This window comes from Podarcis muralis, chromosome 16 (genome assembly GCF_964188315.1).
Source record: "Podarcis muralis chromosome 16, rPodMur119.hap1.1, whole genome shotgun sequence".
NCBI lineage: Eukaryota > Metazoa > Chordata > Lepidosauria > Squamata > Lacertidae > Podarcis > Podarcis muralis.
Genome location: NC_135670.1, coordinates 4,799,603 through 4,812,373, shown reverse-complemented (window position 1 = coordinate 4,812,373; position 12,771 = coordinate 4,799,603). Strand labels below are relative to the sequence as shown.

Genomic DNA, 12,771 nt, shown 5'->3' with positions numbered 1-12,771 from the left:
CTTTTTCCAGCACAGTTTTAGGTTTTCCAAATCTCTTGCTTCTATGCAGCTTTCCAGATATGTGTGTGTGTGTGTGTGTGTGTGTGTTCTGCTTCAAGTTTGTTCAGTAGTCAAGTCACCCTGATGGTTTCAGAATTTGGGTGCCTAGTCTGGAGGGAAGATTGCCTGTCAGCTGTTTGGGGACGCCAGTTTGTTAGTGACTGTTCGCCATATTTTCACAATGAGTTGAGAAGGGATCTGGTTTCCCACCTATTGATTCCTGGGCAACTGCACATCCTGCATGGCATTCTCTGAGTCCCAGAACTTGCAAAGTTCCTGGTGGAGTATAGGCAGTGGCGTAGCGTGGGGGGTGCAGGGGGGGCCGGCCGCACCGGGCGCAACATCTGGGGTTAGGGCAAATCCACAGGTTAGGGGGCGCAAATCCACGGGTTAGGGGGCGCAAATCCACGGGTTAGGGGGCGCAAATTACTTGCCTTGCCCCGGGTGCTGACAACCCACGCTACGCCACTGAGTATAGGGTCAGGTTCAAGGTGCTGGTCTTGACCTTTAAAGCCCTTTGTGGCTTAGGGCCCTTGTACCTATGGAACCGCCTCTCCTGGTCTGGCCCACAGAGGACCTTAAGATCCATGAATAACCATAGTTTAGAGGTCCCAGGCCCTAAGGAAGTCAGACTGTCCTCCACCAGGGCCAGGGCCTTCTCAGTGATGGCCCCGACCTGGTGGAATGCTCTGTCCCATGAGACTAGGGCCCTTCAGGATTTAACCTCCTTTCATCAGGCCTGTAAGACAGAGCTATTCCGCCTGGCCTTTAATTTGAATTCAGCCTGATCTTTCATTTCCCTTCCCTTCCCTCCCCTTCCCCCTTTTATGAAGATTACCCGCTCTGGGATCCCACAGCTAATTCTCCTCTGGCCTCCTCGCTGGCCCAAGTAGGACCAACTCAGCCAGCTAGCCCTGGGGATTATCTAATTGATTTTTGATTTTTATTGTTATTCATGTTTTTATATCGTATTTTATGCTGCTTTTATAATTACCGTATTTTTCGCCCTATAGGACGCACCTTTTCCCCTACAAAAATGAAGGGGAAATGTGTGTGCATCCTATGGGGCGAATACAGGCTTTCGCTGAAGCCTGGAGAGCGAGAGGGGTCGGTGCGCACCAACCCCTCTCGCTCTCCAGGCTTCAGGAAGCTCTGCGCAACCCTCGGGAGCCTGGCGCGAAGCCGCACCGGGCTCCGGAGGGTTGCGCAGAGCTGCCTGCACTCCTGGGCTTCGCACAGCTCCGCACAACCCTCTGGAGCCCGGTGCGAAGTCACGCCGGGCTCCCAAAGGTTGCGCAGAGCTGCCTGCATTCCGAAGCCTGGGGCGTGCAGAAGAGCGCGCCCAGGCTTCGTGCAGCTCTCCGCAAGCCTGGGGAGACCAGCGCGGCTCCATAGGCTTGCGGATAGCAGGCTGTTCTGGGGGCTGGGTTGGGGGGGGGAAGCTCGGGGGGGGGAATATTTTTTTCTTTATTTTTTTTAAAATGATATTTATTGAGAATTTTAAAATTACAAAAAAAAACCAAGAGAAAAAGAAGGAAAGAACAAGGAAAGAACAAATAATTCAAGAATACAAATCAATAAAAGTCAAAGTCAAAAAACAAAAACAAATATCACATCAAAAGCAAAAAGCAAAAATGAGCCAAAAGAGAAAAAAAGGAAAAAAAGAGAAAAGTTTAAAAACAGATCCAATATTCCCTAATCCTTAACTATCATTACCTTATTTCATCGACCTCCTCACACCTCCCTTTTTTGTATTCTAGTTATAAATTATCACAGCAAATCCTTTCCATTTTTCATAATATTCTGTCATTAAATTACCTTAATTTGCTTTAACCTTATTTTACCATGAAAAACCCTAAAACTTAAGACTTAAATCTTATTTATACCCATTTCTCATAACCGTAACATATTCTTACATAAATCTTTTTTAACATTTCTGCTAAAGCCAACTAATTTCATTCCAACATTTTTCTAATACTCATTAATTTTACAAAACATTCCTAAATAAAAAAAATTAAAACTTTCTTCCAAACTTCATCCAACGTCTCTTCCACCTGGTCCCGGGTTTTGTCAGTCCTTTCTATCCCATCCATCTAGTTCATTAACCTGGTAACCTTATGTCCGAGGCCCTTAAGTCTCTTCCATGTCCCTTCTGCAGATCTTCTTCATATTTATACCTGTACTTTAATTTTTTTTTTCTTTATTCCCCCCCCCCAAAAAAAAACTAGGTGCGTCCTATGGGGGCGGTGTGTCCTATGGGGCGAAAAATATGGTAAGTGTTTTAAATTTGTTGTTAGCTACCTTGAGCCCGGTTTTTGAACTGGGAAGGGTGGGGTCTAAATAAAAATTTATTATTACCGGTATTTTTAAATTAAAGCAGCTGGTGGGAGTTGCTCGTGCCTTTATAAGCAACCTCTGCTTGTGTGTGTTTTTGAAAAGAAGCTTCTGTAGAGCCTCTGTCAGCAGGAAATGAAAAAGGCATCAGAAGCACCAGGAACCCACCCTGATAATGACCAGATCTGCTTCACAGTTCAGAAGGTGAAGGAGCCTCTGAGATGGTCTTGCATTTTGCAGCGATGATTCTGCTCCTTCTGCATAGTATGTACAATTTTTTGCTTTTTAAATAGGATCTCTTTAAAAGTTTCTTCTCACATCCATTGCTTATGTTCAGCAAAACCTCAAGAAACAGCAGGCGTTTTATGTGATTTACATAAAAACAAGTAGAATTAGTTTTTAAAACAGTACACACAATAAAATTAGGTTTAAAAACAAGACAGAATAACCCCTAAGGCAGGGAGAGGCTTTCACCCAGGCAGGGAAACTTGTAAAAACAAAAATGTCTCCTATAGTTTTCAGAAAAATCATTTCAATATTCATAGTTTGTTATATCTAATGCGGCTTGCGTAAATGTATATTTTTTGAACATGTTATATCTTTCTATCATCTATCTATCTATCTATCTATCTATCTATCTATCTATCTATCTATAGATCTGTCTATCATGATATGTTATTGGTTAACCAAAAAAGTGCAAAGATAACAAAAAAGAGAAAACAAAGAATAAAAAATGTAAACCACAAAGGGCTGGGAGGACAAAAGTACAATGCAAAGATTCCCTTTGCAAATAATAAAGATATATAAAAATAAAAGTATTATCCACCTGTGCGTTATATCATTGTTTAAGAATAAATGTACTGCAAAGGCTTACATGAGCCAGACATTTACATATAAAAGTACCGAACAAGCATGTGCCTCAGTATTTATGTAAGAATTAAAATAATGCCCAACGGATGATGATAGATAGATAGATAGATAGATAGATAGATAGATAGATAGATAGATGATAGATAGATAGATAGAGATAGATGATAGATAGATGATAGATGATAGATAGATATAGATAGATAGATAGATGATAGATAGATAGATGATAGATAGATAGATAGATAGATAGATAGATAGATAGATAGATAGATAGATAGATGATAGATGATAGATAGATAGATGATAGATAGATAGATAGATAGATAGATAGATAGATAGATAGATAGATAGATGATAGATAGATAGATAGATAGATAGATAGATGATGATAGATAGATAGATAGATAGATAGATAGATAGATAGATAGATAGTCAGATCACTCGAACTCTGCTGTTTAGATATTTTCACTTTATGAAAAGTCTTTTCAAGAAGTACAGTTTGCAAAACCCTTGAATACCTGCAGTCCAAATCATTATAGCTTAATTTCTTTTAGAGCTTATTCAAATCAGAATATTTGTGTTCTTGCATTCCCATTTTTAAAGCAAAAAAAGATAGTGTGCTACAAATATTCCACCTTACCTAGGGCATTAAGTAAAGCTTTGCTTGGATGCCTCAAGTCATGGTTAAAGAATAAGCACTGCCCTTAAAATGCATGAAACTGACTGTCGCCAAAGACCCATAGACCAAAATTTGTGATGTGAATTAATAATACCAATGCCGGTTGTATAACACATGTGTATTTGTGAACAATTTTGCAAAACATGTGCATTTTTGCAAGCAATTTCCCATAACATAACGTAGCTTTGTTTTCATTGTTTTCACGTATACCTGCACACTTTTTGGTTGGAGAACTACCCTGAAATATTCAGAGTAATGTGAATTTTGTAGGAATGCTGTGTTTCAATCTGTTTATGTTTTCAGGAAGCACAAATTAGGTTGGTTCCCATTAAAATGAAAGCTCAACAAACTTCTCTCCCAAATCTTCAGCAGAGTCTTGACAAATAGCAAGACAATAGTGCTTCAATTAAACGATGAGTGCCATTTCTTTTAACTTGGCAAAAAGAAACACATATTTAATTCTATATAGTACAATCTACTGATTCAGTTTCAGTAATCAGTAAAGCATATTTATCTCTGCACACATTGAATAAATATTTGAAGTTTCTTATTTGGAACCTGGTTTAGGAACTTGATTGACATGTCTCCTTCCCTAAGGAGCAAAAAGGAGGTTGGTTTTCTTTTTGCAGCTCTCAGTTTATAAAGTTTCTTAAGCACACTTGTTTGGCAGGGCAGTTGCTCCCCACAAGAAATCTGCCTGGAATTACAGTAGTTTCTAATTATGTAACGTAAAATTTTTGATGCCAGGTGACACTCGCAGTGCATCTCATTTTAGGGGGTAAAACATAAATTTTGCAAACTATGTTTTGGTGTGTGGGGAATTCAAATCTGCCATTATTTTGTGACCAACAACATTTAGCTTGGTAAGGCTACGTTTGATGAAGAAGCACATAAACTGCTTTCAGAAAACCAGATAACATTAATTTTTCCTTCTGAAAATGTCAAGTAATGCTGAATTAGCAGCAGCAGCAGCAGGGAATAATTAATAATAATAAATATAACTGCAAGTGCATGGCAATTATTTTACTTACCAAGCAAAACTAAATTATATTAATTTAACCTAAATATCTTTTGAATTCTCAAGTTATGTTACAACTTTTCAGCACCCCTCATTTTTCGAAGTTGAAAGTTGAAAAATTCAACATGTCATTATTTGTGTGTGTGCATATTTTTCTTAAGATTTAGTAATCCTTCTGTATCCTACCCCCCCCATCAAGTAACAATCCAGACAGGGGCAGGGAAAGGGGGAAGTGGCAAACAGGTCTGTCATATGCACTCTATTTTAAAAGAAATGTTTTATGGGGTGGTCATCTTGGTTTTCAGTTTAGTGGGACCAACCAAATGGGACCAACCACACATCCCTTTGCTTCCCTGCTGCAGCTGCTGGATCACAGGGGATCACCGAATTCCCGCAGAGGCTGGCAAGGATCTCAGCACCTCCTGGCGCCACTGTCAACATCAGCTGCAACATTCCAGAAGAAACTTTTATGTCGGTAGTGAGCTGGTACAAAGAGGAACAGGAAGGGGGACTGCGTAAGATTGCAGACATTTATACCACTCAAAAACCAGGAGCAAAAACCCCAAGCCAAGTGAATCTGACCCGACACAATGTCCAGGGAAGAGATTCTGGGGTGTATTACTGTGCTGGAGCTATGCATCAGAAATTCACCTTCCTGAGTGGGGTGAGGCTGATCGTCTTAGGTGAGTGGCTCAGCAGATGTCAAATGCTCTTGTTGCTTATTTAATATACACCCAGTCCACTTGCAAACCTGCCATAGGCCGCTAGCAAGTTTCAAAGAACAGCACACATATAACTGCCCAATATCTCCTCAAGTGAAGGCCCACAAAATAATTGAGTTTCTTTGCAATCTCCCCAACACCTTTTAGTTAACCCTTTCACAGCTTTGTTATCTGCCGCACCTGCCTGCCTGCCTGGCTTCCTGCCGCAGATATATTTAAAGACATTTTTATTTGTTTGTCCTAATCTGTTAAGCATTCTGCTCCCCAAAACTTATCTTCTGTTAATTTTGCTTTGTGGGTCTCTCTCTACCCTGCTCCAATCCATGTCTGGACGAAGCTTCCACTTCTTTAAACAAGCTCTCTTGCCTTTTTTGTTTTTAGCTTTTGTTAATACTAATGCAGTCGTACCTTGGAAGTCGAACAGACTCCGTTCCAGAAGTCCGTTCGTCTTCCAAAACGTTCAGAAACCAAAGTGCAGCTTCTGATTGGCTGCAGGAAGCTCAGGTTCGGAAGCCGCGGAACACCCGTCAGACATTCGGGTTCCGAAGAATGTTTGAAAACCGGAACAGTCACTTCTGGGTTTGCGGCATTCAGGAGCCAAAACATTCGAGAACAAAGCTGTTCGAAAACCAAGGTACGACTATACTACTAGTAGATATTGGGAGGGCTAGGTTTAAGCAACTATGGCTTAGATTTAATTTAGGGTCTGTAGCATTTGTTTTATTTATTTATTATTGCATTTACCCTTTTTTCTCCAAGGAGCTCCAGGTATTGCACTTGGTTCAGCTGCTCCTCACTGATCCCCACAGCAACCTGTGAGGGAGGCTAGGCTGAGACCAGCCCAAAGCGAGCTTCCTGAATGGGGATTTGAACCCAGGTCTCTTCCAGGCCCTAGTCCAACACTCTAACTACTGCAACGGTCATTGGGATGGCTGTTTATTGGGTCTAGTTTGTTGAGGAGCCATGTCACCCTTGTGAAACCTATGAGAGGGATTAATTAAAGATCTGATGAGCCATTTCATGCGATTCTCCTTCTCTCCTAGGAACTTCTGGGCCAAGACTTTCCCTCCTTGCTCCTTCCGCTGCAGAAGACACGGAGCTCTCCCACCACGTCCCCCTCCTCTGCCTCCTGACTGACGCAAACCCTGATGAGGATACTTTCTCCTGGGATATTGGTGGGGAAACCTCTGAGGACCAGAAGGATGGTTACATGATCGATGGGGAAGGAGACTTCACCATTTGGAGTCTGAAACTGATTCCTCAAGAGAGATGGAGCCAAGGGGTGGCTTATTCCTGTTCAGACCAGGAGAAAAGAAATATCAGTGCAGTGGTCCCTTTGAACACAGTGTCGGCAGGTAGAGTGATGTTGTGAGTTTGTGGGGTCAGACTGCATGATGCCATGAGTCCCTTCCAATTCTTGGGTTCCTGCACTTTGGGTCATAGAAGTGATGAGAGCAAGTTTTTCAAACCAGTCCCTTTGTCTGGGCAGTGGTTGTGGCTCACACCACGATTAGCGTAACCAAATAATTTGCTCTGTGCCATAGAATGAGTGAATGTGCCTTCCCATCCCCTCACCTGGCTGCTAGATAGGTGAACCATTGCAAGAAAGAGAGTGGTTTGGAAAGCTGAGTAGAAATCAGGCTGGAAGCTGGCGATACAAAGACTTACCTGCTCTGCATTGGATCCAAAGGGTGAATAACGGAGCAGCAATATCTTTTGGGGTGTTAATGTTGCCAGCCCCTCCGCTTCATGCTCAGTTTGCATATACAGTGGTACCTCGAGTTACATAAGCTTCAGGTTACAGATGCTTCAGGTTACAGACTCCCCTAACCCAGAAGTAGTGCTTCAGGTTAAGAACTTTGCTTCAGGATGAGAACAGAAATTGCGCAGTAGCCGAGCAGCAGTGGCGCAAGACCCCATTAGCTAAAGTGGTACCTCAGGTTAAGAACAGTTTCAGGTTAGGAACTGACCTCCGGAACGAATTAAGTTCTTAACCTGAGGTACCACTGTAATATAGCTATTCCAGACCATTTTCCAGGGCATGTTGTGCTACACAAGCACACCCTTTTATGGTTAGAATTTGAAGATAGCGTAGAGCTTCTAGCAGTGCCGTCAGGGCAAGAATGTGAGGCACAAGTCTAGGCGCCTCTGCGGTCTGTGAAGGGGTCCCCAAATACAAGACAGATGGCTTACACACACACACACCATTTTAAAGGAAATTAAGTAATCCACAATCCCCCTAAGACCCCAGCGCTACCCTCCATCTCAAGCTGCCAAGAGACACCAACCTATATCTTTATTTTATTTATGTTACTTACAAATCACCCTTCCTCCAGAATAGCTGGGGGGGGGGGGGTGGCATTGTCACAACAATATACTAAAAACCAAATACTGAAAATAAAATAAAAAGCATATTCAGACTAATCGTTAAAAAAAGAAAACCACTGATTCACATTGCTACCGATGGCTAAACATCTCATAATCTCAAACTGTGCAAGTTTGGATGTGTTAGAAATGTCGTTCACGCTGACATCTGAAGACCAGCAAGGTGCGAGACAGGCAGAAGTCTATGGGGGAGACTGTTCCAGAGTCAGGGCCACAAAGAGAGCCCTTCTAGGTGTTCCCTCACTGCAAATTGTGGCAGGGACTATAAGTGGACTCGGGGTTGCCATTATGGAACTCAGGAGGGAAGAGGAAGGTGGAGGCAAAGCTGGGATTAGTTGGCTCTGATTGCCACTGGCTCTGGCGCCACCTGCTGGTGGCCTCCCTGCCTTCCGCCCTACCAGTCTCAGTGAGAACCTGGGTCCATGGGTTACTCGGCTTAACACTGCTGTTTCTCTGTGTTCTTCTTTTAGCAGGAACCTGCTTCCTTACATTGTATTATAGAGTTCCCTGCTTGGTCATCATCCTGTGGATCCCACCGCTGGTCCTCTGCTTCAGAAAGCGTTTGGGCAGAGGTAATTATGTGTTTGCAAGCAGGATAGCGAGTAATTGGGAAAATGCAGAAGAGCTAGGGTTGAACCAATGGAGGGGGAAACCGAAAAATATTATAATTTTAGAATATCTAACTGTGAAGATACACAAAATGAAAGGGTATAAGGTCAGTGAGAAGGAGGATTGGTTTGAGACGCTATTGGATTATTTGGGCAGGTTTGAACAATTTGGGGCAATTAAAATGTTAAAAGTTAAATAAACCTTGTGGAGGGAGGAGTGTTAATATATATAGAATTGAACATATGGTTGATTTGAATATGTTATTATTGATTATGTATACCCAATGTATCAGCCGCCTGTTGGGCTTTCACTGTTTGTGTTTTGGTTGTTGGTAAAAAAAATTAAAAATTAATTTTAAAAAGGAAAAGGAAAAGAAAAAGCAGGGCTGCATTGAACCCAGCCCATCGAAGCCTTTCTATGCCTCCCTGGGAACACAGAATCACCAGCAAACCAAGGATCAAAGAGGGAGACCCTATAGGAAACTGCTGGTGGGGAGAAGGGCAGGTGAACCCCATAGAATTCAGTGGGTTAAATAATAATAATAATAATAATAATAATAATAATAATAATTTAAACCCCGCCCATCTGGCTGGGCTTCCCCAGCCACTCTGGGCGGCTTCCAAAAGAATATTAAAATACTATAATACATCAAACATTAAAAGCTTCCCAAAACAGGGCAGCCTTCAGATGTCTTCTAAAAGCCTGGTAGTTGTTGTTCTCTTTGACATCTGGTGGGAGGGTGTTCCACAGGGTGGGCGCCACTACTGAGAAGGCCCTCTGCCTGGTTCCCTGTAACTTGGCTTCTCGCAGTGAGGGAACCGCCAGAAGGTCCTCGGAGCTGGACCTCAGTGTCCGGGTAGAACGATGGGGGTGGAGATGCTCCTTCAGATGTACTGGACCAAGGCCGTTTCTTTCTCTTCACTGGCTGACATGGGAGAGGAGGGGGGAAGACAGCTAAGGTTGCAATACTCTGGTCCCAGATGTGCAGCATTAGCAAATAGGGTCTTAGATCTGACCCCCCCCCCCTCCTATTGTTGCAGGAACTTCCAACTCTCTGTCCCGGTCAGAGATTTGACATCAGTCAGGCTAAAATGGAGTTTGGGGGTGTGTTTTTTGCAGGAGTGGGGAGTTGCAAACAAAGAAACAACTTGGATCTGAAGTACAGCGGTACCTTGGTTCCCGAATGGCTTAGTTGTCAAACAAATCAGCTCCCGAACGCCGCAAACCCGGAAGTGAGTGTTCCGGTTTGCGAACGTTTTTTGGAACGTCCAACGCAGCTTCCGGTTGAGTGCAGGAAGCTGCACCTTGGTTTTCGAACGGTTTCAGGAGTCGAACGGACTCCCAGAATGGATTAAGTTTGACAATCAAGGTACCACTGTATGTCCAAAGCGGTCCGGGTCCCCCAACATGGGGGGGGGGGGTTATAAATAATAAATTATTAAATTATTATTATTATCTCAAGAACCACTCTAAACCTCTCCAGGTGATTTCTCGTCCTTCGTCCCTAACAAAGCATCCCTCTGGAATCTGCCTTTTGACCTTTCTGTTTTCTGTTCCAAGCTGAATAGGTCACAGCAGCTAAGAAGAAACATGGAGTCTACAGAAGGAAGGTGGAGAAGTAGAAAAAGAGATTCCTGAATTTAATACCCTTTGCTAACCTGTTCTCTATTATTTCTTTCTAGATTAGTTTGCTTCTTATTGTATAACATGTTGGGAAACCTTTAATAAAATTGTAAAAAATATAAAATGTGTTTTATTAGGATCATTACTATTATGGTGGTTTTTACTATTTTATTTTCTTATTTTTCTCTTTTTCCTTCTTTCCTTTTTTTATGCATTGTTCTCTATTATTTCTTTCTTGATCAGTTTGTTTTTAATTGTATAACATGTTGGAAAACCTTTAATAAAATTGATTGTAAAAAAGAGAAATCATTCTGAATGATGGACACCCAGGGAAATTTTTGTAAGGGCTGCAGCCTGCAGCATATTCCAATAGCCCAGTTTTATGTGCCATTGAGGAAGGGAGACTCCTTTAATTTGTGTTTCTCTCAGTTTATCCCTTTCTCAATCTTCAGTTCCCACTTCTCTAAATTTCCACATCAGATTGAGAGTCTTGAAAATAAATCAGCATTTTGGTGCAAATTTATCCTAATATACATAGGTTAGAATGCAATTTTGCCTAATATGCACATAATTATTTTTTACAAAGCAATATACTGCAATGTGATTGCTACGGAATACTCATTCTGAATTTGTAGAATGATGTTGATGATTTATTATTTATACCCCACCCATCTGGCTGGGTTTCCCCAGCCACTCTCGGCGGCTCCCAACCAAATATTAAAAACACAATACTGTACAGCATTAAACATTAAAAACTTCCCTAAACAGGGAATGTGTGTTTCAGTCTGATTTTAATCTTTTTGAATGTTTCAAGTAATGTTTTTAGCTGTTTTTACTCACACTTTTTTATTGTTATTCTTTTTGTAAACTGCTTTGAGGTTCTTTACAATCAAACAGGCACAGAAGTTTTATGAAATCAATCAATAAAACAAACCTTTCAGTAATAGCCTCATTTTTATGCTTTTTTTTATCTTTTTAATTTTCAAACCAAATGAATATTAATTTCTCTCCATAAGAAACTGCTTTGCAAAATTAATATTAAGTATAAATATGAATTAACTCCCCCTCGACCCTGGAACACTATTTCAGAATTAGTTTCCTGCGCAGGTTACCCTAATACATGTATGTTAATTTTTTTTTATTTTGCACACGTTACATGAGAAGAGAACCGCATTGGAAAATTAGAGTGCAAATGCAAATTTCAGACGATGGCTAGGTGCAGTTTGCAGATTGCTTTGGGAAGTGCAAATTAGTTCGGTTCCACTTTAAATGCAAACTGGGTCAAGTTTCTCCCCCGTTTCTCTCTCCTAGGTATTGTTTATGAGAGAGGCAGAATGTTTTCCCCCCTGGCGGAGCAGGGAAAACAATTCAACAATTCAGGTTGACTTAGCAGGCCATTTTGAGCTACGAGGGGTCCTTCCTGCCCAGTCAGACTACCAACATTTCATTACCGTTACAAACAGCATCGAAGCCAAAGCCACACAAACTTCTGCAAAAATTTCCTGTTTTTATCAATTTTGCAGATGAAGAAAATAGGCTCAGGGGTGTCAAAACCAACAAGAGCAGAAAGATTGAGTCAGGAGGGTGCTGGGTGCTTTTTTCTTAACCAGAGTTACCTCTGAGATCCACACCCAGGGATTTTGTGTGTCTGTGGTCTGTTGAAGCTGCAGAGGTGGCCAGCCAGCTACAGCCTAAATATAGCTCTCAAAGAACAAGCTTTTCGTTTGATTTCCTCCTGTCTTTCTTGATCTATGGAGAGGGGTACTGAGGATAAATGTGCCCCTGGGTATCTCCAGGGAAGCCTAGCCAAAAGATAAAGCTCTTGGCCTATTGTAGAGCCCAGACTAGGATTTAACTGACCTGGTTAAACTTGCAGCTACTGGCACCAAAGAAATAATAATAATAACAAAAATAATGTTACTTTTACAGGTACCAAGCACAAAAACTCCTGGATCTATTTGACTGTAGTTTGAAAAGTTTTCTCAACGCAGGAATGGGCTACTCTGCCTGCAGATTTCATTCACTTCTGCCAAAAGGGAAATAAATGCCATAGACATGATTTGCAAGAGAAAAGTTTTGGGTTCAATCTTTGGCATCCTCCAGGCCAAAGTAATGTCCTGTGCCTGAAACCCTGGAGAGATGCTGCCAGTCAGTGTAGACAGCACTGTGTTAGATAGGCCTGGCTTAGCAGAAAGCAAGCTCCTGTGCTTCCTATAGATCAGGATGGAAATCTGCTGCCAGAGTTTCAGCCTGGACCGGAAGGCAGCGTCTCCATTTTTTTAAAGGGTAAGATGTGTCAATATTCATTCATTTATGCAGACATTTTGCCATTGCATATACATTTAGGCAGGGACGCGGGTGGTGCTGTGGGTTAAACCACAGAGCCTAAGACTTGCTGATCAGAAGGTCGGTGGTTCGAATCCCCACAACGGGGTGAGCTCCCGTTGCTCGGTCCCAGCTCCTGTCAACCTAGCAGTTTGAAAGCTCGTCAA

The 12,771-nt window shown here is 41.9% G+C and overlaps 1 protein-coding gene across 2 annotated transcripts; it reads left to right on the top strand.

The window, feature by feature from the left end:
• The first annotated feature begins 2,528 nt into the window (after positions 1-2,528).
• LOC144325824 (uncharacterized) lies at positions 2,529-11,203 on the top strand. Of its 2 annotated transcripts, none has more exons than XM_077920480.1 (5): positions 2,529-2,637; positions 5,303-5,623; positions 6,706-7,017; positions 8,521-8,619; positions 10,217-11,203. In XM_077920480.1, the coding sequence occupies exons 1-5, from the start codon at positions 2,595-2,597 to the stop codon at positions 10,222-10,224; spliced, it is 783 nt and encodes a 260-aa protein (XP_077776606.1). In that variant the 5' UTR covers positions 2,529-2,594; the 3' UTR covers positions 10,225-11,203. The 2 variants fall into 2 exon arrangements, with proteins under 2 accessions (XP_077776606.1, XP_077776605.1); XM_077920479.1 differs by having other exon boundaries at positions 8,518-8,619.
• The last annotated feature ends 1,568 nt before the right edge of the window (positions 11,204-12,771 follow it).

Coding starts and splice junctions, on each gene's coding strand:
- LOC144325824 (XM_077920479.1), top strand. CDS start 2,595: ATGGTCTTGCATTTTGCAGCGATGATTCTGCTCCTTCTGCATA. Junction 2,638..5,302: donor GATTCTGCTCCTTCTGCATA/GTATGTACAATT, acceptor TCCCTGCTGCAG/CTGCTGGATCACAGGGGATC. Junction 5,624..6,705: donor GGTGAGGCTGATCGTCTTAG/GTGAGTGGCTCA, acceptor CTTCTCTCCTAG/GAACTTCTGGGCCAAGACTT.